Genomic DNA, 25,201 nt, shown 5'->3' with positions numbered 1-25,201 from the left:
GCTTCAGGAGAACCGGCACGATAACAACTTTTGAGTCCTCTATCAGGCCCGGTTCAGCTACACCGACTCCACTACAGCATTTCCTACAGAGGTAGCACTTTCCGAGGCTATTTCAATGTTAAGTTCATCGAGCCACCCCACAACCTGCCCGAGTGGCCCCGCTCAGTTCGGGACTTCGCAAAGAGCCGCCTCGGCCACTGCCCGCCCTGACGGGGCACATGCGCAGGGCCCGGCCCCTCGCTCATCCCCTACCCGTTTGCTGCGGCTGGGAATAGCCGAACTGCTGGCAACAGTCGAGCTGCTGGCCAAGCCCAAGGGAGAGAGTCGGTGGCGTCGGGTGTGGGAGGCGGAGCTGACAGTAGCGCTAAACAGTAGCGGTGACAGTAGGGTGACGGTGACAGTAGAGGTGACGGTACCAGTGACCTTGCATCACGCTCTCGCGAGAGCTGGACCGGCGCGGCCACTGGGCGGGGCAGCAGCAGGGCGCGGGCAGGCGGCGAGGCCGGTGTCAGGGGGCGCCGCGCCCCGCCCCGCCCCGCCCGGCTCGGCTCGGCCCCGCCCCGCAGTATGTGCCGCCACCGCCTCCGCCGCCTCCTCCGCCGCCCGCGGGAGGACTGGTGGTCGAGTGGCAGGGGCCGGCGAGCTGGCGGCGCCTTCTCATCATGAACCTGCACCAGGTGCTCACGGGGGCTGTGAACCCTGGGGACAACTGCTTCTCCGTGGGGAGCCTGCACGACCAGCCCTTCACGGTGAGTCGTCGCCGGGGCCCTGGCGCCTCCGCTGGGCCCGCCCCTCTAGCGCCGCGCTCCCCGGCGCCCGAGCCGACGTCCAAAGCGGCTGCGTCAGGCACGGTGGCGGCAGCCGGCCCTTGGAGCGGGGCCTTTCGCCTCCAGTAACGTCGTCGGCTGGGGGCAGCGCTGCCAGTCTCTGCGGGAGGGCTTCCCCGGGAAGGGCCTGTGGCACCTGCTCGGAGCCGAGTGAGGGACGCGAGGCGTGCCAAACTTTCCCGGACTGTCCGCCGTTCCCGAGCCCGAGGGTGCGGGCGGCCGCTCCGGCCAGGCAGGGATGGAAGGAGTGCGGGGCGAGTGCGGTGCCCGGCACAGTCGTGCCGCCGATAGCGAGGATTGCCAGTGTGGTGGCTTTGGGAGAAGATGGCATAAACGGCAGCCAGGACGTGCGACTTTCTGTGGAAGGGAATTCTAGCTCTCGCCTTTAGTCGGGCATGTCACTGAAATCCTTCCTGACTGTGGCTTAAGAAGGTCTGGAAATGCCACGTTAAGATTGTAAAACCGTTTTTGAGCTCCATGTCGGTGTTTGCACTGGGGATTAAGAAGACTTGGCAGTGTTTAGTAAAGGCTAAAGCCTTTTATTAGCGGTCGTTTTCCTCCCTTTCCCTTATGTTGTGTAAAAGGCCTTCTGTGGTGTTTTTCTTTCCCTCTTCCCTCCAAAACATTACCCTTACTGCCTTCCCTTTTGGGCTGAAGAAGAATGAAATAAGACACAGCAAAGTTTCTGAGTGCGCCACGCGTGGGCGTTTTTAACCTTACCGTTCCTGGCCGCCCCTGATTACAGCACAGTGTAGTTTTGAGTTTGACAGGAGAATAAGAGATAGAAATGCAAGATTAGTTTTTCCTGTCCATCTGGGCTACATGGTTAAGTTCAGCTGCTTGCAGCTTGGCTCTGCAGCAGTGGTGATAGTGGGGTATAGTCACCGTGCAGAGCAAAGTACCCTAGAGCTGCTTCCCCAGTTTCAGGAAGGCTTTGAAGGCTCCCTTATCTACAGTCTGGTCTGGAGATATGCTTCCATATAAAAAACTGAATCCTGTAAATAAATTCACGCTGGGAGAGTTCTTAAGCTCCAGCACTTGAGACTTCAAATTCCAGTGGTGCCACACTTTCTGATTTTGCATATCCAGAAATATTAAAGACCCATCAGTGGTGGGAAACCATTCTGGTAGGATGCAGGAGGTTTGCTTTACAAAGAAATGCTAGTAAGCTTTTAAAGTATGTTATCCTAAGTTTCCCATTTTGGCATTATACTTTTTTTGAGGAAAACTGTTTGAGTTATTAATGTCACGTAAGTTCTCCTTTCCTGTTACAATCTAACTTCCCAAAAGTGGTAGAGCTCCGTAATGGCTAAGAAGAGCAAGAATCCGTAAGGTAGGAATGACTGGGAAGTGCAGTTTTCAGTAACTGTTTCTATGGTCTCTGTTTCACAAGAGCTATTTTAACATAAATACAGTAACAATGTTTCCTAAAGGCACTTTCATCTTCCATTGTTTTGTCCTTTCCCCAGAAGGTTACAATGGATTTCTTTTTCTCCAATTTAAAATTGCTGACAGAAATACCCTTAACTGTGTCAGGGTGGTTTTTTTTTTTTTGTTGCTGTTATTAATTTTATAGTACTATGTCAAGTTCACAAGATTGCTGAGAAGGATCAAGAGGTGAAGCATACCAAAGTGAATTTCTGCCATTTTGTAAAGCAATAGTGGACTTAATTTAGAAAATCCAACAAGGAAAATGGAGAGTTATTTTCCTGTATTTGAAGTTGTGAAATAAGTGTTTTCAATGTTCATACTGTTGAAGGATATCTTCGATATGGAAAAAACCCATGCCTTGGCAAACTTGCATGCTTCCAGTTTTCATGGTTGAGAACATATAGGACTTGATATTTCAGGATTATGTATTGTACAGGTGGAGTGAGCTACCTTTGCCTGACAGGACAACTTGATCTGCAGTACCTTGATTGTTTTGGATGCAATATGGTTCAGAATATAGTGTGATGTACTGAATATATAAGTTATATACATGATATATATATCACATATATAAACAATATATGTTATATTTTATATAATATATTAATTTTTTAAACATTACAGTTTTAAGATAAACTTAACAGATTCTTCTTCTAAACTGCAAAATTAGAAGTGCCAATGCCCACTGAATGGCACGTAACTTTTTGAAGTAGTTCCATTTTAAGTTGGTATTTGAGATACCTGTACCGATACTGTGCATGTTTATTCTTCTGACCTTACGGTTTTTTAGGATGCAAAATGTCAGGTGGAGCATGAGATTCCTTGGACAGAATACTGGTAAAGAGTTTTTGTCGTATCTTTTATTTATGTACAGAAAAAGACTCATAAGTGTCAAGATAACACAAGAAACATGCCTGTTATTTATCTCTGAGAGTGTATGATGTGTTAAATGAATGAGAACTTGGTCCTCAGAAGTCAGAATTTAACTGTTTACCCTCTATGTGCTTCCCTTGAAATTGTTTTGTTTTCTATGTACTCGTCCACAGTAGAATACACCCTTTCATTTGAGGGAAAAGCAATTTGTTTACTAAGTTAACGGAGTTCATCACATAGGATACTGCTGTGCTTGTTATTAATGGTGTTGTATATAAATTACTAGCTAGCCAGCACAGACACCACTTTTGTCTGGTTGGCTTTGTGCGTTTTTGTTTATTTGGTTCTGCTTCTGCAATATTTTTTTTCTGAGTAGCAGAAGAAGGGAAAAAAGTAATCACTGTGAACGGTAGCAACTTCACAAGCACAAATCTCTAGACTGGTATGGCAAGTCACAAATCAGTAATTTATAGGCGAGAAAATTAGCAAGGAAGATGTATATGGAGGTTTATTTCAATGCAGCTAGAAACTTTTCTGGACAGTGTGATGATTTAAAACTATTTTTTCCTATCTGTGTGTGATTAAACTCCTCCTGAACTTGAGACTTGCTTTGCTTTGCTGTGAACTTTAAGAGTTAAGTTGAAGAGCACTTGGAGATACATGTTTTGGATAGCTTGGTCAAGGCCACAATGAATTTTCTGAGAATATTGAAATACGATGATTTTCAGCGTAAGATTTTTTAATAAATAAAACTAGATTCTCTGACTCAATAAAATTGTTACTTCTCTGTCTAGAAAATATTCAGAATTTTCTGTGTATTTATCTCTGTATTTAGAACTCCATATCTATAGTCAAGAAATGTACCTGTTACACTGTTTACACCTGCTTCTTGATTATGATTGAGAAAAGGAGAGGAAATTACTTTTTTTTTTTTTCTTTTTTTTCCTCCATGTTCCAACAAGCTTATTCTGAATTTAGGAAAGGAATTATTTTTTAAATGGGATTAATCTAAAGAAAAACCAAACAAGAACGAAACCCCCAAATCACAACAAAACCCAAACAAAACCTCTGCACTTCAATGAAAAGTGCAGTTTCAGTGAGACTTGATTCTAAATGAGTGGCAAATCAATTTGCTACTTAAAGAGGTATATTAGTACAAGTACTTTTGGTAGGTTAGAATGTGTGGGGTTTTTTGTTTGTTTGCTTGTCCAAGCATGATGGAGTATTTCTTACATTTAATTAATCTTCTTAATAAAAGAAAGAATTTTTTTTTTAATTCAGTGATGTACCATATGGGTTAGTGTGACTATACTTTTTTGTTTTGTACAAAGGAGAAAAATAGACCTTATTTGAGTATCACCTGCTTAAAAGATTTATTTGCCTTTAATTATTTTCTTCTCCTAAGAGTTACATTTAGTGTAAATTTTTCTGAGGAACTGGTGAGGAAGGGGAGGAAAAGAAATAGACATCAGACACAAGTAAATACTACTGTCCCACCTATGCCTACTGTGTCTTTTTCTGTTGCATATAAACAGTATTTAGTCCATGAGACTGAATGTATTTTATTTATGTGCTTAGGAGAATAAACAGGTACCTAATATAATTAATAAGAATGAGATTTTCTGGGTTTCTGTGTGGTTTTGTTTGTTTTTGTGTGAGTGGGTTTTTTTGTTGTTTTGTTTGTGTGTAAACTTTTGTTTGTAGTCTACAATACTTTTTCATGTTTTTTCTTGTTGTAAAAGTCATAAAAACACCTATGCTAAACTTCCACTTTCAAACATGACACAGAAGTATCATTCAGCTATTGTAGAATTTCAATGAAAGCTTTTAATCAGTCAATTTGATAGTGAGTTCTGGCTTTCTCACTTTTGTGACCTGCTTTGTTTCATTTGCACGGGACATAAGAACCTCTGAAACCCATCAGTGGTAGAAATGGCCTTGCTGTGGCTTGAGAATTAACTCTGACACAGTAAGCAAATCAATTGTAAAACAAAAGAAGCAAGATAAGATGTGACAGCTATACTGGTAAGATTTCAGTGTAGCTATGATAAGAAGGGAACATTTCTGAGTAAGTTACTCTGTACTGTTAAATATGGTCCTTGTGCACTTCAGCTAGGTAGTTCTGTATGGCCTTAGGGCCAGCGCAGAGTTGTTCTGCTTTGTCTTTCTAGTCTGTATATTTGTCCCATATGTATTTGCTTGTGTTTATGTAACTTTATAAATGTGTAGGTGTGCACACATGCTAATGCATTCACTTGTGGATAATAGCTGGCAATTTATAGTAGGTGTACCTGTGCCCTTCGTGTAAGAGATGTAAGTTAAAGTTTGTGCAAGTTGTGCAAGATAATACATCAGTCCATGTGTAGCTGTAGCAGAAACTTTGGCAAACCCTTTATGTGTCAGTACGCAGAAGAAATACATAAAGAGGGTTAGGTGTAAAGGAAATAATTGCTGTAAAGGTGCTGTGCTGTGTAAGTACTCAAGTCCTCTGCTCATTTGCTTTTTTCTATTGACAGTAGAGTCAGTTTGTCAGTACCGTGCTCTGTTTTTAAAAGTGCATTGGGCTTTCTCTCTAGGAAGAAATGAAGATGGTTCATGTAATTGTCTATTCTGTTTTTTTTAAAACTATTATGCTTTAAGTCACTGTTCTGGTCAAAAATATGTTAATCTTGCCCACCAAAACAGGGTTTAGAAATAAAACCTGACATCTGATTAAAAGAATGGGTAGAAATCATGTGAAAATCCAGTACTGCATGCAAAATCATATTTATTTTTACAGGTCACTTCCTAATTTCAGGCTTGTTTTGCTGTGTCAACAGCTAGTGAAATCCATGTTCATGCAGCCTGAACCAGTTTTATCCTGTTTATTTGTGTAACAGAAGAACAAAGCATTGTTTAATAAACATTCCAAGAATGTGATAATGTCAACATTGTCTGCTTGACCCATTGTGCAAAATACAACTTTCTTACAAATATTCTAGGACATTTTAAAGGTGAAAGGCTTTTATGGCTTGCCAAAATCAGAATTGGAGGCTCTGCTTGCTTTAAAAAGGCATCTTGGGGTTTTATTGTTACTGCAAAATTAACAGACATTTAGGAATTCTTTTCTAGATGTATTGTGTCCCTTCTCCTGTCAGTGCCTCCCCAAGGATGAGGTAATATAGACAAGGGTATAGATACAAGAAATCCTTGTACTCTGAAGTTGTTTCTTGCCACACATGTAATAGAACACTTGATTTACCTTTTTTTTTCTTGCTTTGTGTAACTTATAAAAGTGCCATCTCAGTAGCTTCCATCAAAATGAAAATGAGTGACATGCAAACTATTGTGGACAAGTCTTGCAGTAAAAAAGTAGATGACATTGACTGGTAAGCAGAATTAATTTTTATTGTGTCTGAGAGGATATAGGAAGTGTCCCTTACTTTCAATTACTGATTTACATTATAATGTGCCAAAATACTTAATACAGTTTGCTGAAAAAAAATGTAAGTGTAAAGTGAGTCCAGCAGTTAGTTTTGTGCCCTTGTTTTAGAGCAATGTCTTTATAAGATTCTGCTGGTTAAAAACCACGTTCAGAACTGGCATCTGGGTTGCAGTGAGTGCATATGAGGATGTCTTTGCACAGAGACAGTCTAATGGGTGAGTGGCAGTGAAAACAGCAGAGAGCCAAAGGAAGGACACTGGAGGAGAACTGTCAAGCTTCCCTCTCAAAGTGCGAAGTCAGTGTGAGATGTAATGGGTTTGTGATGATAGGCAGCAGTAGAAAAGGGAACCTGTTGCAGCTGTATTTGCCAAACAGCTTGGTTATCTTCTACCGAGTGGTTGAGGGAGCTGGGATTGTTCAGTTTAGAGAAGAGGAGGCTCTCTACAACTACCTGAAAGGAAGTTGAAGCAAGGAAGGGGCCAGCCTGTTCTCACTGGTGACAAACAACAGGAGTAGAGGAAATGGATACAAGCTGTAGAAGGGGAGGTTTAGGCTGGATATTAGGAAATACTTCAGTGAGAGGGTTATCAAGCATTGGAATGCTCTGCCCAGGGCAGTGGTGGAGTCACCATTCCTGGAGGTGTTTAAGCAGAGTGTGGACTGGTGCATAAGGACATGGTTTAGTTGTGACCTTGCAGTGTTGGGTCAAAGGTTGGTCTGGATGATCTTGAAGGTCTCTTCCAACAAGATATATTCTCTGATTCTGTAATATTCAGACACTTTATTTCTTTGAAATATATAGTTTCTTTCCCCTCTGCAGCCCTTGTCTTTGAAATTGTAGTTCTCTTGCAGGCAAACAGTGACTGAACATCAAAAATAGCCTCCAAGTCATAAAACTTCTTCTTGGCAGTAGTTATATTTGGAAGTTCTTTGAAAATGTTTTGGTGGTGTGGTGTGTGTTTGTTGTTGTTTTGTTTTGTTGTGTGTTGGGGTTTTTTGTTTTGGTTCTTTTTATTATTATTATTTTGTGGTGGTTTTGTTTTGTTTGAGGTGTTTTGTGCCCTTTTTTTTTTTTTCTGCCTCTCGAGGCGTAGATCAGCTCTATAGGCTTAAGAGCTAGTTAGTGGTTCTGCAGCTTACTGGGGATTGGGAAGTCAGTATGACCAAGTGCAGTCTAATCCTTTTGAGCAGACTGATGTCAGAAGTGATACTTTTTTTCCTTGAATGTCAATTTCTTTCAGAACATAAGGATAGTGTGACTTTATTTTTCTTCCATGACTAAGATTTTAAAAAGGCAGTCCTCTTGCCCCCATCCTGGTCTGGATTCTTAGGAGTGCACTTAATTGTTAGAACTGAAAACCATTATGATGAGAAGATACTCCCCAGCTGTTCTTCAGAAAATTCATCCCTGATGGACAGACTTTTTAAAAACATGCAACACTTGAAGCTGGTCAAGAAATTAGTGTTAAACATAAAATAATAGCCATGTTGAAGCGTAGCTGAAGAAAGGAGGAGCTATAACTTGTGGACAAGGGTTTGTATTCATAAAGGGACATTTTCAGGAAACAGCAAGTCTAGGTACATGTGTTTGAGCTACTGCTGTGCAGCACAAGCCTGGGTTAGCAGGAGATGACATGAGTTCCGATACCTTTTGAAGCCCTTATTCCTGATACATTGATGAATGCACCAGGTCCCAAAGGTTCCAGTAGGTAGTGTTTGGTAGTTTACTTTAGAGATCCTCCAGTATAAAATGTACTGCCAAGTGTACTCAGGACTTTTTATATCTTTAAACTGGTTGAATTCTTGATCTCATTAAAGTAAAGAACTTCAGGATAGCTGCTGATGGTATATGTTGCTGTATATAGAAGTTCTTGCTCAACATGATGGAAATACTGTAGTGTTGTGACTCTGCATGATCTTAAGCTTCCTTTTGAAGCTAGAATTGGAGAGAACCAGACAGGAGAAAATGTCAATAATATGCTGATGAGCCCTAGAGCAGATTATAAAAGATCAGAAGGGCTTCATACTGTCTTTGACACTCCCCTGCCACCCCTTAAAGTTAACTCCATATGGAACACCAAATTCCACAAAATGACTTTGAGAAAAATTTTTTATATGGTACTTCTGAGTAACCTTTATCAAGTGAACTATGGACTTAATCAGTGAGTCACCAGGTAAGATGGTTTTTACCTAAAGAAAATGTTCTGTGAGGAACAGGTCCAAAGTTCATGTCATTGTGATATTAAAATAATCATGTTACTATCTGAACAAAAAATATTACTCAGTCTATTCTTTTGTGATGAGTTTTAAATAAGAGGGCTTTGGAGCCTGTGGTTTAATGTGTGAATTTGTTGTAAATGCTGCTCTTTTGACAAGAGGAATTGCACTCTTTGAACCTCTTTGTGAAGCTGAAGAGGGGTCAAGATGAGGAGCTCAACAACCAAGCCAAAAATAAGGGATCATAAATAAATGCAGTTATATTTAGTCTGAAGAAGCGTTATAGATGGTTTTTAATTATCAAGTTATTTTAAGGGTGACTGGTGGTCTGCTGGGTGGAGAGCAGTAAGTGAACATTGACTGAGAATGGGGACTGCAAATCCTCTGGGTGAGGTAGTTTTCTTAAATACCAGTGAAGTCTTTGTGTGGAAATTTGTCTTTGGACAGAAATCTTTGTATTTTTAATTTTATTTAATTAATTTCAATGTAAAGTAACAGTATGATAGTCTTGGTCACACTTGATGAAAGTGCTGTTTTACATGAAACACCTGAACCATGATCATCAGATTTCAAGTCTGTAAATCTAGCATTCTTTTTTTTTTTCAAATAAAAATTGTTTTTAGTTAATGTACTAGAAATTGGTGAGGTTGGTTATAAGCCGTGATCATTTATGTCAGTACATAGAAATCTTCCATCTGCAGTTATTACCAGACTTTTGTGCTCTTGAATCTTTGGGCTAACTAAAATAACATTTTGGCCCTATTGTTCTCTCCTCTAACTAAATACTAGTATTTCTGGTCTTAAGTTTGTTGCTGGCCTATATTCTAATGGATGTGCATTCCTTGTTCTAGGACTTTGATCCTTGAACGCTATATTCTCAGGTTTGTTGGATGATTCTGTTCATTATTTTTTCCACAAGTTTCTCCATTGTTTAATCTTTCTTTATGTATTAATCTGTGCCTAGTTTCTGATAAACCTTGGCTGAAGGCAGGAATAAATTTTGACTTGGACATTTCAATATTCAGCTGGCTCTGTGAATGTGTTAGATATATTAAATTAGTTGGTGACATCATAAATTCAAGAGAAAATAAAATTTATCTATGGAATGCAAGTAACTGGAGACTTAAGAAGTTGGAAAGCAGTTTTGTGTCTCTATAACTACGCTTCACTCTGTTACCCTTCAAAGTTTTCCTTTAACTAAGTTTCTTATTAAATGCTTTTGCTCCTCAGTTCTTTTCCCCACTTAAAAAAAATGTAAAATACTTGGGTCTCAGGTCTATGAAATACTACCTTTTCCTACTTTGCATCAACTTTGTACTTCATGCTTTTTCTTTTCTCTTAGATGTCTTCGTAACTCCTGTTTTTTGGTGTTGTTTTTTGGTTGGTTTTTTTTTTTTTGCATCTTATATCTCAAACCACTGTTTGCTTGTTACTCAAGTGTTATGATGCACTTCTCTGCATAGATATGCTGTAAGTAGCTAAAGCTTCGGTTTTTCCTTTTTTTTAGGCATATGCATCGGGATGTGATATTGTGGTATTGGGAACTGACTTTGAAAGATTACAGATAATCCCTGGAGCAAAACATGGAAACATTCAAGTGGGATGTGTGGACTGTTCAATGCAACAGGGCAAGGTATGTAGAGCAGTTTCTAATAGCACATTAAGCAAGACTGGATGCTTACAAGTAAAGACGAATGCACAAGAGTGAATTGTAAAATGCCCAGTAGCTTCACATCTTTATATGTGGTAAAGAAACACAGTGGAAGTGAAATAGTAACTGTAAATGTGAGAATGGAGAAGATACTTAGGGATGTATAGGAAGACATAGATACAAGGCTGTATAGAGGAGATAGCAAGAATTTGACTTACAGATTAATAAGATGGAAGCAGGGGTGTTTGATTTGCTATGGCTGCAGATTATTGGGCATGTCATTGACATGCTTTGATGTGTTAGTGGGTGGCAGCAGATGAATGCTTCCACAGAAATCACTGTCAGGTCATCCAGAAAAAGGACATCTCTTTCAAGGTGTAGAATTTCTCTTGGTCAGGGTTTTGCTTTCTTGAACTCTCAGCTTTTCTTTTTCTTATATTGGTTAAACGGATCGGAAATGTTGCATTTTTGACACTATTAGGTTTCAAGTCCTTTTTAATAGAGGTCTTAATTGTTCTGTCACAGTAAAAAACATCCCAAAACTCTCCTCAAAATCCCAAACAAAAACTGAAACTGAAAAAAAGTCAACCAAAAAGCACGATGTCACAGTGTGATTAAGCTGTTCACCAGACATTAGGATCTCTGTCTGGTACTTATTGGCTCATATAAGAGGTTTTTTTAACTTTTTTGCTTGCTTTAAGCTCATAGTGAGGAGATTACATCATCATTCTGCACATCTCTGCATGCCTTATGAGTTGATGTGAGCTTTGGTTAGGTTCTGGTGCCCATCTTAGGACAAGCTCTTTGTAGAAACCAGTTCACATTTACATGTGAAGTCCATGATGATCCCTAGCTACCCTCTGTTCCTGTTTTTTAAGATTTGACTCTTGTAATGGTGGTGAAGGAGCATAAATCAAAATGAGGAAATGTTCTCCCCTGTCTCTGGTACCTTGTAGTCCTAAAGCCTGCATGTGTCTCTCCAATTTGCACTGTAAACTAAGAAGTTTTTTTTTGGGTTCACTGGCTGTGTTTTAACAGGTGGTGAAATATACTTGCAGATCACATGTCACAAAGTTTTTTGTTGCTTCTTTTTTCCTGAAAGTTTGCAAGGTCATCTTGGCTGCATAGTAACATAGTTCTGCATGTATTTCAATGACTAATTGTCCTTGAACTGTAAATCAACATACATGAATGTATCAAACTATCAAGGTTTAAAAAATTTTCATATCTTAAGTAGGTCTGTATAGTCATTTTGATTCAGCAAGTTGGTGCTGTTGGCAATTAGGCTAGATGCATGAGTGCTGAAATACTAAGCAGTGAATGGCTGGGAATCTAATTATTGCCCAGACTGATCAATATATTTCCAGATCATTGTTTCAAGGGCATTTCTTCTTACAGATTCTTCATCAGTATTGACACACAGATTTCTCTTCAGTTTACCTCCAAATTACTCTTTTTTGTTTGTTTTTTTCTGTTTTTTTGGGGGGATTTTTTTTTGTTTGTTTAGAATCTATAGGAAGAAGCAGAATGCAAATAATGCAGCTTATTTAGGTTGCAATATTGAAAATGCATCCAGGTATAATTTGTACTTTACAAATTATTACAGAATAGAATCATGGAATGTTCTGGGTTGGAAGGGGCCTTCAAAGGTAGGCCAGGCCATCTCCAATTAGATCAGGTTGCTCAGCGCTTCTTCACACCTAACACTGTGTCTCTGGGTGTGGGGCCTCCGCTACCTCCCTGGGCAACCTGTTCCAGTGTTCCACCACTCTCATAGTAAAGAACTTCTTCCTAATGTCCAATATAAATCTGTCTTGCTCTAGTTGAAAACAATTGTACTTTGTCCTAGTGCTCCATCCCCTTGTAAACAGTCCCTCTGCATCTTTCTTGCAGGCCTTCCTCAGGTACTGGGAGGCCACTATGAGCCTTTTCTTCTCCAGACTTAACAACCCAAACTTTCTCAGCCTGTCTTCACAGGAGAGGTGCTCCAGACCTCTGATTATTTTTGTGGCCCTCCTCTGGACTCTGTCCATCAGGTCTATGTCCTTTTGAGGACACCAGAGCCGGACGTAATACTTCAGATGAGGTCAGAGCGAGCAGAGTGACGGAAACACCTCTCTCAATCTGCTGGCCATGTTTGTTTTGATGCAGCCTAGGACGTGGTTGGCCTTCTGGGCTGCAAGTGCACACCATTGGCTCATACCCAGCTTTTCATGCACCAGTACCCCCGATTTTTTTACACAGGCACACAGTCTATCACATCATCCCTTAGTCTGTATTGATACTGATGACTGTCCTGACCCTGAACTTCATGAGGTTCACCCGGGCCTGCTTCTTCAGCTTGTCCAAGCCCCTCTGGATGACATTCTTTCCCTCTGGCATATCAACCACACCATTCACCTTGGTGTCATCTGCAAGCTTGCTGAGGGTGCACTCGATTGATGAAGATATTAAACAGCACTGGTCCCCGTATGGACTCCTGAGGCATACCGCTTGTCACCTGTCTGGACATTGAGCCACTGACCACTACCTTTTGGATGCAACCAGCCAGCCAGTTCCTTATCCACCATCTAATCCAACTTGGAGAGAAGGATGTTGTTGGGGACCATGTCAAAGGCCTTGCATAAGTCCTGATATATGACATTCATTGCCCTTAAATTGTCCACTGTTGTAATTGCTCCATTGTAGAAAGCCACTAGACTGGTCAGGCAGGACTTGTGCTTAGTAAAGCTTGCTGGTGGTCTCAAATCACCTTTTATGTATGGTTCTTTTTTTTTACTTCATGGAGAGCTGCTGTCACTCATTTTCTCTACAATAGCAGGTCTTTATTCTCTCTGAAGGATATCCATCATTCTCCCTTTGGAAGACAGAATTGGTTTGTAAAAGTGTTATCTCTGAGTTCAGAAAGTGTTAAATTGACCTTTTTCTCCATTCTTGCTCCCTAAATCTCATTCTAGTTTATCGGGAAGCTATACAACAGTGTTGTTTTTTTTGTTTTGTTTTGTTTTCCCCTTGTATTTTTAACAGGCAGTTTGTGGGTTCTTTTCAAAGGAACTGTGATCGGTTTTATTTTCTGCTGTTTGGTATTGAGTGACAATATGACTTGGTATGAGTTACAGACCTTTTGATGAAGAAGAAAAATGTTGAGGTCTTCTATGTCATATGAAGACCTGGTAGAGAAAAACATGTTTCAAGAAACTATTTGGATTATACTAAAAACTTTATGAAATGAGAACCTGATGCTTTATAAAATGAGAACCAGGTGCTGCCAGAAAGGACCAGCTGAATCTAGTGGATGAACAAATGGTTATGGGACTGGTACCACAGCCAGGGTTTCAACTACTTACACTTTACTTTCTCCTTTTGAGAAACCTGGTCTGCTGAGAACTAACGGCATCCGTCTGTCAGAGAAGTGGAAGAACACCTTCAATCATAGTCTTGCCAAGCTGGTGAAGAGGCCTCTTAGCTAACCTTGCTAGGGAAGGGGAGCTTCAATTCATCCCACTCCTACCAGTTTGATGCCAGTGCCAGCAATAGATGGTAAGAGCCTGTAGAGTGATTACAGGTCAGCAGAACACCTTAAGAAGAGCACAAAGGAATTCACAGTCCCTGCAGACATTAAGTTACTATAATCCTCTAAGCAAAATCCCTTAGTGTGGGGAATAAAAAAGAGGAATTTGAGACATGGACACACCTGCAGGGCTATGATCTTGGTATCGCAGAGATACACTGGGATGGATCCTGTGACTGGAATGTTGGAAAGGAAGGATGCAGGCTCTTTGGGAAGGACAGGCAGAGGAGCTAGAATGGAGTGTCATTCCTATGTCAGTGACTAGCTGGAGTCTATGGAACTCTACCTCGGCATAGATAAGAATTAGACTGAAAGCTTGTGAGTCAGGATTAATGGGAGGGCAGGGGCAGGTCATATCATTCTGGGAATCTACTACAGGCCACCTGACCAGGAAGACCAAGTGGGCAAAGACCTCTATAAACAAATAGGATCATTCTCACAATTACAAACCTTGGTCCTCATGGAGGACTTCAGCCATCGTGATATCTGTTGGATGGCATAGCAGGGCAATTCAGGTTTCTGGGATGTGTTAATGGTAACTTCCTTCTCCAAGTGATAGAGGAGTCAGCAGGGAGAGTTACTACATTGGGCCTTGTTCTCACCAACAATAAGGGGCTGGTTGGAAGTGGGAAGCTCAAGTGCAGCCTTGGCTACACAGGCCATGAAAGGGTGGAGTTACAGAGCCCTCATGCAGTGAAGAGTGTGCATGGCAAGCTCACTACCCTGAACTTCAAAATAGCAGATTTAGGCCTCTTCAGGGGTGTCTAGTTAGTGTATTACAATGGGATAAAGCCCTGTATGGATGAAGGAGCCAAGAAAGCTGGTTGATATTGAGAGATTACCTCCTCCAAGCTCAGGAGCATTGCATCCCAACTAAGAAGTCAGATGAAAATTCCAGGGAGCCTTTGTGGATGATCATAACTATTTGGATAGTGTGGACAAATTCAGACATGGAGACAGCCTACAAAAAGTTAAAGACAAGTGGCCTGAGGGAATAAAAAGAAATTGTCTGAGCAAACCAGGTTCAGGAAAGGTCTGGCCAGGGACTTCAAAGGTAACAAGAAAAGCTTCTATAGGTATGTTGGTGATGAAAGAAAGACTAGAGAATATGTGGACTCTCTCCAGAAGGAAACAGAAAACCTGGTTACTTGGGATATGGAGAAGGTTGAGGTAGTAAATGACTTCATCAGTCTTCACTGGCATGTGCTCCAGCTACCCTGCTCCACTTGCAGAAGGCAAAGACAGGGACTGTGAGAATGAAGAACCAACCACTGTAGGAGATCAGATTCAAGACCATCTGAGGAACCTGCATGTGCACAAGTCTGTGGGACCTGATGAGATGCATGCAGGGCTCTTGAGGGAACTGTCAAATGAAGTTTTGAAGCCATTGTCCTTCATATTTGAGAAGTCATGGCAACATGTTGAAGTGGAAAGTAGCAGTGATTGGAAAAGAGGAAGCATACCCCCAATTTATAAAAAAGGAAAAAAGAAGACCAGTCTCACCTCTGTGCCCTGCAAGACCATGCTGGAGATCCTTCTATACTAAGGCACATGGTTAATAAGGAGGTGACTTTTGTGACAGCCAATACGGTTCAGTAAGGGCAAATTGTGCCCGTTAGATTTGGTGCCCGTGTATGGTGGTGTTACAGTGTTGGTGGATAAAGGAGAGCAACTGATTTCATCTACCTGGTCTTGGACCAGGCCTTTGTTACTGTACCACATGCATTGTTGTCTCTAAATTGGAGAGACATGGATTTGACAGAAGGGCCACTGTCGCAACTGCTGCTTCAAGAGTTGTGGTTAGTGGCTTGATGTCCAAATGGAGGCCATTCTATCATCTATATTGCTCCTTTGGACCAGGTAGCAACGGTGGACAGAGTTGCTGCCCCAGAGACTATTGCTTTATTCTTATGTGGTGGTGCAAGAATGGTTTGGATTGGACGGGAACTTTAAAGATGATATAGTCCAACCCCCCCAACACAGGGACATCTTTAACTGGATTAGGTTTCTTAGAACCCCATCCAGCCTGACCTTGAATCTTTTCTGGGATGGGGCATCTACAGCCTTTCAGTGCTGTTCCAGTGTCTCACCATCTTGTAAATAAAATTCATCCTTACATCATCAAGGTCTAAATCTACCCTCTTTCAACTTAAAACCATTAGCCATTGTCTAATCACTACATGTCCTGGTAAAAAAAAATCTTTTTTTTCTCTTGTAGGTCTTCAGATATTGGAAAGCTGCAATAAAATTTCCTTGGAGCCTTCTCTTTTCTAGGCTGAACAACCCCAGCTCTCACAACCTGTCTTTACAGGAGAGGTGTTCCAGACCTATACCTGCTCTAATATGCTTATGTCTCTCTGGTGCTGGGCATACTATTGCTGAATGTAGTGCTCCAGGTGGGACCTTGCACGTGTGGGGCTATCACCTCCTTTGCCCTTCTGGCTATCCTTTTCATGCAGCCCAGGACATGGTTGGCCTTCCAGGCTGCAAGCACATATTGCCAGATCATGTTTGGTTTTTAATCTACCAGTTACATATGAGGGCTTTTCTGTAGGGCTGCTCTCAATCCATTGTATTGATATTGGAGATTGCCCTGACCCAGGTTCACATGTCCTGACTCATTAAGCTTTTTAAGGTTCCTCTGGCATCCATCTGACAGGATGGCATCCTGTCCCTCTTTCAAATCAACTTCATCACTCAGCTTGGTGTCGTTTGCAACCTTGCTGAGTGTGCTTTCACTACCTCTGTCTATCATTAGGAATGACTGTAACCTCTCTTGCAATGCAGTAGCACTTCTCTGTGCATCTAATAGCAAGACATGGTTAGCTGATGTTTGGGTGATTGGTGTGGTAGTTTGGAAAATTCTTCAACACAGGAATTTGCATTATTCGTTTCGGTGGCATGGTGCTTAGTGAGGACTAGTCTAAGTGTATCATTAAGGAAACCTGTGGAAACTTGCAACGAGTAACAATGGCTCTGAATGTGATTGGTTTGTACTAGTGTTAGTTTGTCTTAAAAAAAAAAAAAAAATTAATAAGAAAAAATGGAAGAACTGTCCACACTTGGAAAAAATGAAAAATCCAATCAATATAAACTTCTTTTACAGAATTATGAGAATAAAGTGAGTGTGGTAGTTAAAGAGAATTAGGGCAAATATTAGTCTGAGATGTTAGGGAAAATGTTCTTCGGGCATTTTGTAACCATGACAAAATTATTTTTGGCATTTTTGGGTCAGGCTGATGTTTAGGTGGTTAGTGTGAAAAAAACTTACTTAACTGTTTGCTCTTTTTAATGCAGAGGATTTCTCTTGAGGGTATGGATTTTAGAATCTGTAGAGACCTGTACATTTGTACATCTGTAATTAACAAACCTGTAAATAATAACCAGTTTAGATATGACACTAGTGTGTTTTGGATTTTGTGTGTTTGGGTTTTTTTTCCTTAAACCTTTTATGGCTGAAAAGGGAATAAGAATGTATTTTATAAAGTGACTCTGAGCTTAACCTTGTTAAAAGAAAACTGAACCTTTCTGAACCAGAAGTTCACAGAAACAGGAAATTGACTGGTGCTCTGTATCAGCACCATGGATGTGCTCACTTTGTCATCAAGCATCACATCAGAAAGTTAAATGTCCTTTATGAATGACCTTTGTGCAACCTCCTTCATTTTTTTAAAGTCTGTATTTCAGAGCAGTTTTAGGCAACATTGCCTTGCAGTGGCTTTCTCAGACTCTCTGCCTGAGGTCTTTAACCTACACTTTGCTTGTTTTAGCTCTTCTTAGCAAGTCTTTTAATCTTGCTTTTAAAAAGATCTCGTGAGATAGAACACTCTTAATTTTGTATTAATGCAAATTTGGGGTGGCTGATACCACTGATGGAATAAGACTGTGGAATACCAGTTAAAGCTGACCATACTGTAACTTTTTTAAACTATTTTGTGTCAGCATTTAGTAGTTCTCTGTTTTGCAGTGTTTTTCATTGGTTGTTTAGCTTGTGTAGCTTGAGTCTTCTGAATTAACATTTTATAATGTGGCATGTTCTCATGCCAGGGAAGTCTCCAAAATACCCTGAAATGATAATAGTTCTATTTCTGAGAATGTGTAATCTGCAGACTCCTTTGAGCATCTACCTAATTTAATGTGGAAAGAACATTGACAATAGATCTAATTTAAAAGAAAAAGTAAAATTACGATGCTCATGGCCACTCTCAGTGTTTCATCAGTGCTAATGTGTAAAGAGCAGTAATTTTATCATTATCAGTATTTTATCCATTATTCTTGTTTTTCTGTTATTGGAAGGGAGTAAGGAAATGAGCTTCAAATTTAACTGCAAGGAGGTTTTAAAGCAGAATCAACAATTTGCATTTTATTCTTATTTATTCTGTAGCTTGTTTCTTCTGTTTGTGTTTATATATATATAAATATATACATAAATATAAATTGTTTTTAGATTGCAGCTTCTTATGGAAAGGTGGTTTCTGTCTTTGAGCCAGTTAGCCTCTTAAAGGAGAACAGCAGTCATCATAATGTAAGTAATTTGTCATTCCTTGATTCGTTGACTCATTTATAAAGCCTGACCCATATTCTGGTTTGTTTTAAAGATGATTTCTTTGATATCTTCTTTTAATGCTAGTATAAAATTGAGACACAAAATAGTCCTTGGGAAGTGAAAATGGTAGGAGGAGGGCAGAGATGTGTTATTTAAAAAAAAAAAATATTTACTGTAATGTGTCATATTACTGATCTGTTTTTCCCTGCAATTTGTAACTGAAATATTCCAGAATGCAAAACAATGTGCACAGACCCGTTCTCCAGAAAGCATGGTTATTAAATAGGAATTCTTCTTTGAACTATCCTGTATATCCTTTATGTCCACATGTGTTTTACAATTCTTATTTTAACTTTAATTTATGAAATGAAATGCCTTTTCATCAAATCTGCAATAGTTTCAGGAAGTCTATAGCCTTTTTAAAATATCTGACTGAATGCTTATACTTCAGTGTTATAATAACTGGTAGATAAGAAGGGCACTTATTCTCTTGATAGCTTGGCTTAGTTTTTGTGACAGTGATTTAGTGAATTTGTAGCCAGAAGCTTAATTTCTGACTAATAAAGTGATTTAGAACAAGTTATTTAACCATGTTTCTTACATGGAGAGGATTACCTTTATAATTAGAAGCATTAGAGTCTAATTAAAGTCCATTTGACAGTATGAAAGCTTTGACAGCAGTTGCTCAAGTTGATTCTGTATATCTCTTCAGGGGTTTAGTCTTCGTTTATGTTAATAAATTGTTTTGTATGGCCATGTATTGTATTCCCTTTTTTTATGCCAACCAGCTCAGTTATATGCTACTTGGTGTATCTGTATATATTAAATAGCTGGTATTAAAAAAAAAAATGTATCACTGGAAGGTAGTGGAATAAAGTAGTGGTAAAATGTGACTTCTTATGAACCTTTTATGAACCTTTTAGAAGTACTCCTCTCCTTTGTTGATCATTGGAGCTGTTGAACCCATCCTGAAACTTCAAAGTTAGTGTAGTAACTGTAAGCAGTAGAGAAAGCGCTGTCTGCCCATGATTTTGCTCTCAAATATTTATAGTTGAAGAAATATTATATTACTTTTTCACAATTAATCTCTATGCAATAATTTCCATCATACTTAGGTTATTTCAGAAATGTCTCTTTGCATTCATTCGGGATAGAAAAAAATAAAACAAAACCAAACTAAACAAACAAAACCAACCAACCAAAACCTAAAAAACCCAAACCAAGAAGATCAAACCAAAACAGCAACAAAACACCAGCCAGACAAACATTTGTAATAAACTTCTGAAAGATATAGTTGTTATATTTCAACTTTCATGTCTTCCGGTTTTATATTTTTGGAGTGGGGGATGATCACTTTTAAAATGTGTACCTTTGTGAATTAAGAAAAAAAGCCTGTTGGCTCTTCACATCATCTCAGTAACAATTTGAGTTTTTTGTAATTCAGAGCTTCTAAAACTTTGTGACATATTTTGAAGATAAATGTTTTTGTGAATTTAATCCTCCGCTTGTCCCAGTACATGAACTAATTCAAAATCTGAAGATAGTTGGCTCTCCTGTTGTGTATTTTAAGAAAAAGGGAAAATCTCGTGTATGTTGTCTTGACCTTACTGAATTCCTTTGATTCATCAATACCACTGATATTAAACACCAGGGACATTGAATGTATTTTCTTTTTTTATATGTATTTTTTCTTTTTTCCTAAAATCAGACTACCCTTCAAAAATCTCAGATTCTCATGATTTTATATGCTGAGATTTTTTTCAAGCTATGTTTTTTAAATAAGCAGTTAGAAACTTGTATTTGTGTGGTAAAAATAGTGGAAGGACATTTTGTTTAAAATTTAGAATAAATCAATTTTTATTAGATAAGCAGTAATTTATTTTAAACATGTAAAAGTTGGAGAATGTGGTGAAAATGTATGGTTTGTATGATAAAAGGGGAATGGAAGGAAGCATTTTCATGCTAATGTTTGTGAATACTTAAAGTTTCAGATGCTACATTATCAGTGGCAGAAGAATGCTCAAATCTTACTGGAAACCATAGCACATAATCTAACGTGGGATCCCACAGGTAAGAACAGAGTAAGAGAAACAGCTTTCTATTTGATACCACAAAATAACTTTTGATTTAAATTTCACCTTTCTTTGGGGACAAGGGAGAGATTTTTATTTTCTCCTAACATGATGGAGAATCCCAAAGCAGAGTGACATGTACATTTTGTCACTTGTAGGAGACCCAAAATGTTAGGCGCATCTGTGCGATCTTAATTGATTATTCCAATCTCAGCAGCATCTAATGTTTGAAAACATTGAATGGTAGGTCTTTGTGAAAGAGAGATGTCTACAATAGCTCTAGGTGTTTCTTTCAGATAACTACTTAAAAATTAAATTAATTTTCACAATTTGAACTGTAGATACTCAAATCAAAATAATACATGTGTTTTATAATATGTGAGAGTATCTTGTGAGATTGACCCAATCTCTGTGTTTAGGGAAATGTGTAAAAGGCACACTACCATTGTAGTAACTTTGCTGTTGAAAAGCAGTTAAGATAATATCTGGCATATTTTGTTCTGTAGTTTCAGGTTTCAAACCTGTGGTTTTTCTCTTTATAGAATTCTATGTTTTGCTATTTGTTTTTTAGTTATACTGTTATAAATATTTGGTTTAGGCACTCGCCTTTTGACTGGTTCCAGTTCTCTTCAGCTTTGGTCCAATGTTCCTTTGGAAAACCCTTCTGACAATGACAATACCGAGAGAATAAATGCTCAGCTTGGAGAATGGAGGTGTATCTGGCAGTGCAAGTAAGAGACTCATTTAAAGACATATAATTCTTTTTCCCTGTGGATTCTTGCTTTCCAGATGAAATACTTAGTGTAGGTCAGTGAAATCCTGATGTATACTGTTATTTGATAAATTATATGTGTAAATATGAATCATATTTGCCTTGAATATGTGACACTTCCTACAATATTAGGTGTAATTATTTGGGGGTAATCTGTGTTCCTAGATAGTTCTTCAATTACATTGAACACTAGTGATGTCCTGAGGGAAGACTGCTATTGAGACTGTCCTAGTAGACTTTCTTGTACAAGAAGTAAGGTGGAAGGTAATTTGAAAATTACCATGTTTGCAGGACTGATTAAAATATACTTCCTCCTATGTCCCGTGTACTGCACCTTTCCTTCCTTCTTGCATATCCCTCTTTCACACACGTTTTCCTTTTTCTGTGTTCTCAACATTTGGAACAGACATGCAAAGATGGATGCATTCCATCTTGTTGCATCTCTGAATACTCTTCCTATATTCATGTTGATTCTGATATTTGTGTCTGTGTATTCATATGTTCAGGAGAGTTCTAGTTTAGTAGTTCCATTTATAAGAGTTTAAATTACATTCCTTCCTGACATAGGAAGACTTTTCTAATACATCAGGGGCATTGTTCACCTGAGACTAGCATACCACATGGCAGCCTCCTTAAAGTGAAGTCTCCCAAAGTGGCTGGCTGGACCTACTTGAAATTATTCTTTGTGATACACCTATCATGCCCTGAATGTACTTTTTCTAATCCTTCAGTTGTTTATTTTTGTGTGTGTTTTCTAACCCTTATCAAGATGATGCAAATGACAACTAAAAAACGTACGTTTGTCTGTAATGAACATTGCAGATAAAAAAAATTGCAACCTTACTCAATTTATTGAGACTCCTTTGAGCCCTCATCTCTCAGCCAAGTTAAGAGCATGAGTCAGCCTGTAGGTAGAATGCAGTGGGTATGGCTTTAGAATCTGAGGTTGTGGTAACAGTAAAGGGTAACTGTAGTCAAGGTCATACAGGTACTGTTTTTCCTCTGTCCCTTCAGTCATGTGTTTTGCATTTATGTCATAATCCTTACAAAAGTTTTCATAGCTCTCTCCCTCTTCTAAACTGTTTTGTGGAGGAGAGGAAGCTGGGTGTTCTGTCTTTGAACTAGTCAGGACCTGAAAAGACTCAATAGAACTTGCTTTGTCAGTTCACCTTTATGCTGGCATTTGTACTTCAGTTACATGTAGAATAGTACTTTTTTCTTAAGGAGAAGCTTGCAAGATAATGATTTTGCAGTAGTACCCTTTGTCAAAATGTTTTTTTAATATCAGAATGAGGCATTTGCAAATGACCTAGTATTGACTCTACTAGGAAAATGTTGCCTCAACCTGTGTGGAAATCGACTTTTATTGATGCGCAGCTTTTTAAATGGACTTGCTATTGTTACTGCAGACACTAAATACATCATGCTTTTGTCGACCAGATGGCTAACTTAATGCTTCCTGAAAGTTAGGCCTTAAAACATGTTCTACATGTCTAGTAAATTAAGGATAGAAGTGTACATCCTACTTGTGCTGCACAATTAAATTATTGCATGTTCTTGTTACTATTAATAAACCTGTCGCTTAGGCAATAACTCAGTGCTTCAAAACCTGTAAAAGTAGCTCATTTATTTCTGTTTCCAGTGAAAGTAGAATGTAGCAAAAATGAACCACGTTTAAATTATTTTAGTGTGCTGTCTTTTACCAGAGTAAGTAATGTAAAAATTACTTTCGGATACTTCTCAACACCATGGCTTTTTTTAGATCTTTTTATTTTCTTGAATTACAGCTGTAGGAATTCTGAGACATGGTGGTGTCTTTTAGATGAGTTGGAAGAGCAGATATCAATTTGAAATCCATGTTGTTGTGAGGTGAAAGTAGAGCCTATCTGCATTTAATCAGATGTTCAACCCAAACAGCAGCTGTTTCTCTCCTATTTGGTAGTATTTGATAATTGTAGCACTGCCAGCCACCTCTGAATAGAACCCTCACTTTTCTGGTTTTGCTGTATGGCTACACCCATGAGATGCACAAAAGTTTGCATCTTAAATGCTTTGGACTTTGTTAACACATTTGTTTCATACAATAGAATGGACACTTGCATATAAGAATTAAACCAATTTTCATGAATTCAAGGGGAAAAAAAGTTTAAAGTTCTGAAAAAAGTTCTTAAAACATTTTCTATTTTCAATTATCTTTATTTCATAGAACTGCTTCTCAAGTTTGTTTAATGAAGTTTTCACCAGATGGTGAGTTTTTTGCTACTGCTGGAAAGGTAAGCATTTTGGCCCATTGTTTTGTACTAATTCAGATAAGCTATTAAAGCAAACAAAAGCACAACTTTTTTTTTTTTAAGCTTTTAAATTTTTTTCCTACTTTTCTTTAGTACTTCCAGTAATGCCTCCATGCATCTCTATATTTTAGTAAATAAGAATTTTGAAGAAAAGTAGTTTGGGTGAGGGGAACCCATCAGCTATTCACAATGTTGTTAAAATAGCTTTTTTTAAATCTACCAAATTATAAGACATCAGTGTCAGGGAATGGGAGACATCTATGGATGAGTGCAGTGCCAGATGTCCTCTAGTGAGAAAATATTTGATATCTCATTGTTATTCTAACCCCACTAATCAGAAATACTTATTTTTGTGTAAATATATCTGTATACCTATTTGCGTGCATAGAAGAAAATTTACATCCCCCTCCACAGCATATTTGCACATAGTGAATGTCAGTGTTTGTGGCCAGCCTTTAGAGATTAGTTCTGTGTGCTCAGCATTAAGCATTTTATCAGCAAAACCAGTAAAACCCATGCAAAATAAGCCAAAAAAAAAAAAGCCAAACATCACTGAGTAGCACAAATTTCACCCAGTTATAGGTGTTTGTTTTTTCCTCTAAAGCTTGCCATTTCAGATCATTATGCTTACTTGGAAGACTAGCTTCTAATGCATTTGCTCTCTGTAAGGAAGGTGCAAAGATGTAACAAACCTGCAGAATAATTCAGATTTCTTTTTCTGGGCAAACTGTTCCAGCAGACTAGTTTACAACATCTGAAGTGAAATACTAAACTTTATTGAACATAAGCTACACTCTGTTTAAAGACAAGACAAGAAGTTCCCACATTCCTTGTTTCACTTGTTTGAGGTGTCATGTTGCTTGATATATGATCTGTGACATCTTTAGTGTTTTGCTGGCTCAAAGGAGAGTTATTCCAGTCACATTTCAGATAACTGTCACTTACAAAATTTGAGTACAGATTTCATCTGTAAAGAAAAAAAAGATTTGTCATTGTATATGTAGTATATATATTATATGTATTTCACTCTATGGGTTGAAGTTAATATTTATTTTCAAAGTCACATTTTAGTGGATATTAATGACAATATGTGATGGAATTTTGGAAAAATTTTCAGAATAGAAGCCATTTTCAGATTAATATCCTCGTGGAGTGTTTTACTGGAATCTTACGTCCTGTTGTGTTATTTTACATTGTAAACTGCAAACCATAAATCACTAAGTTAATTGCTTACAGGATCTTGAAAATGCACCTTTGTTTCTGTTTAATTTTTTATGAGAAAAGATATGCTGGTCAGCAAAACAACCTCCAGTAGGGTCTTGTTAAGTATACCAGGGTTAATACAGTATTTCAGTACCATTCATATTTAATAGTTGCTCAATAACTTACAAATCCAGATTATTTTGTCTGGCTCTTAAAGGCATAAGTCCATTAGCAACATGTTTTTTTTTCCAGTTTGTGTATGGGCATATTTAAGAAGAGCAGGCTGAGCAATGCTGAGCTTGATTTTTTTGAAATGTTGTCTT

General features: G+C 38.7%; 1 protein-coding gene across 6 annotated transcripts in view; it reads left to right on the top strand.

Annotated features, from left to right (window-relative positions):
• The first annotated feature begins 659 nt into the window (after positions 1-659).
• Positions 660-25,201, top strand: part of DMXL1 (Dmx like 1) — an 81,626-nt gene continuing 57,084 nt past the window's right edge. For 5 of the 6 annotated variants that reach the window (XM_054397507.1, XM_054397508.1, XM_054397506.1 and 2 more), the window contains exons 1-7: positions 660-749; positions 10,280-10,405; positions 18,442-18,508; positions 19,829-19,833; positions 20,532-20,610; positions 21,211-21,343; positions 23,591-23,657. In XM_054397507.1, coding sequence (XP_054253482.1) covers positions 663-749; positions 10,280-10,405; positions 18,442-18,508; positions 19,829-19,833; positions 20,532-20,610; positions 21,211-21,343; positions 23,591-23,657 — 564 coding nt within the window. In that variant the 5' untranslated portion in view covers positions 660-662. Of the gene's footprint in view, positions 750-10,279; positions 10,406-18,441; positions 18,520-19,828; positions 19,834-20,531; positions 20,611-21,210; positions 21,344-23,590; positions 23,658-25,201 lie in introns of all 6 variants that reach the window. The other variant, XM_054397503.1, reaches the window with a different exon arrangement.

This window comes from Indicator indicator, chromosome Z (genome assembly GCF_027791375.1).
Source record: "Indicator indicator isolate 239-I01 chromosome Z, UM_Iind_1.1, whole genome shotgun sequence".
NCBI lineage: Eukaryota > Metazoa > Chordata > Aves > Piciformes > Indicatoridae > Indicator > Indicator indicator.
This window is presented reverse-complemented; position numbering and strand designations above follow the sequence as displayed.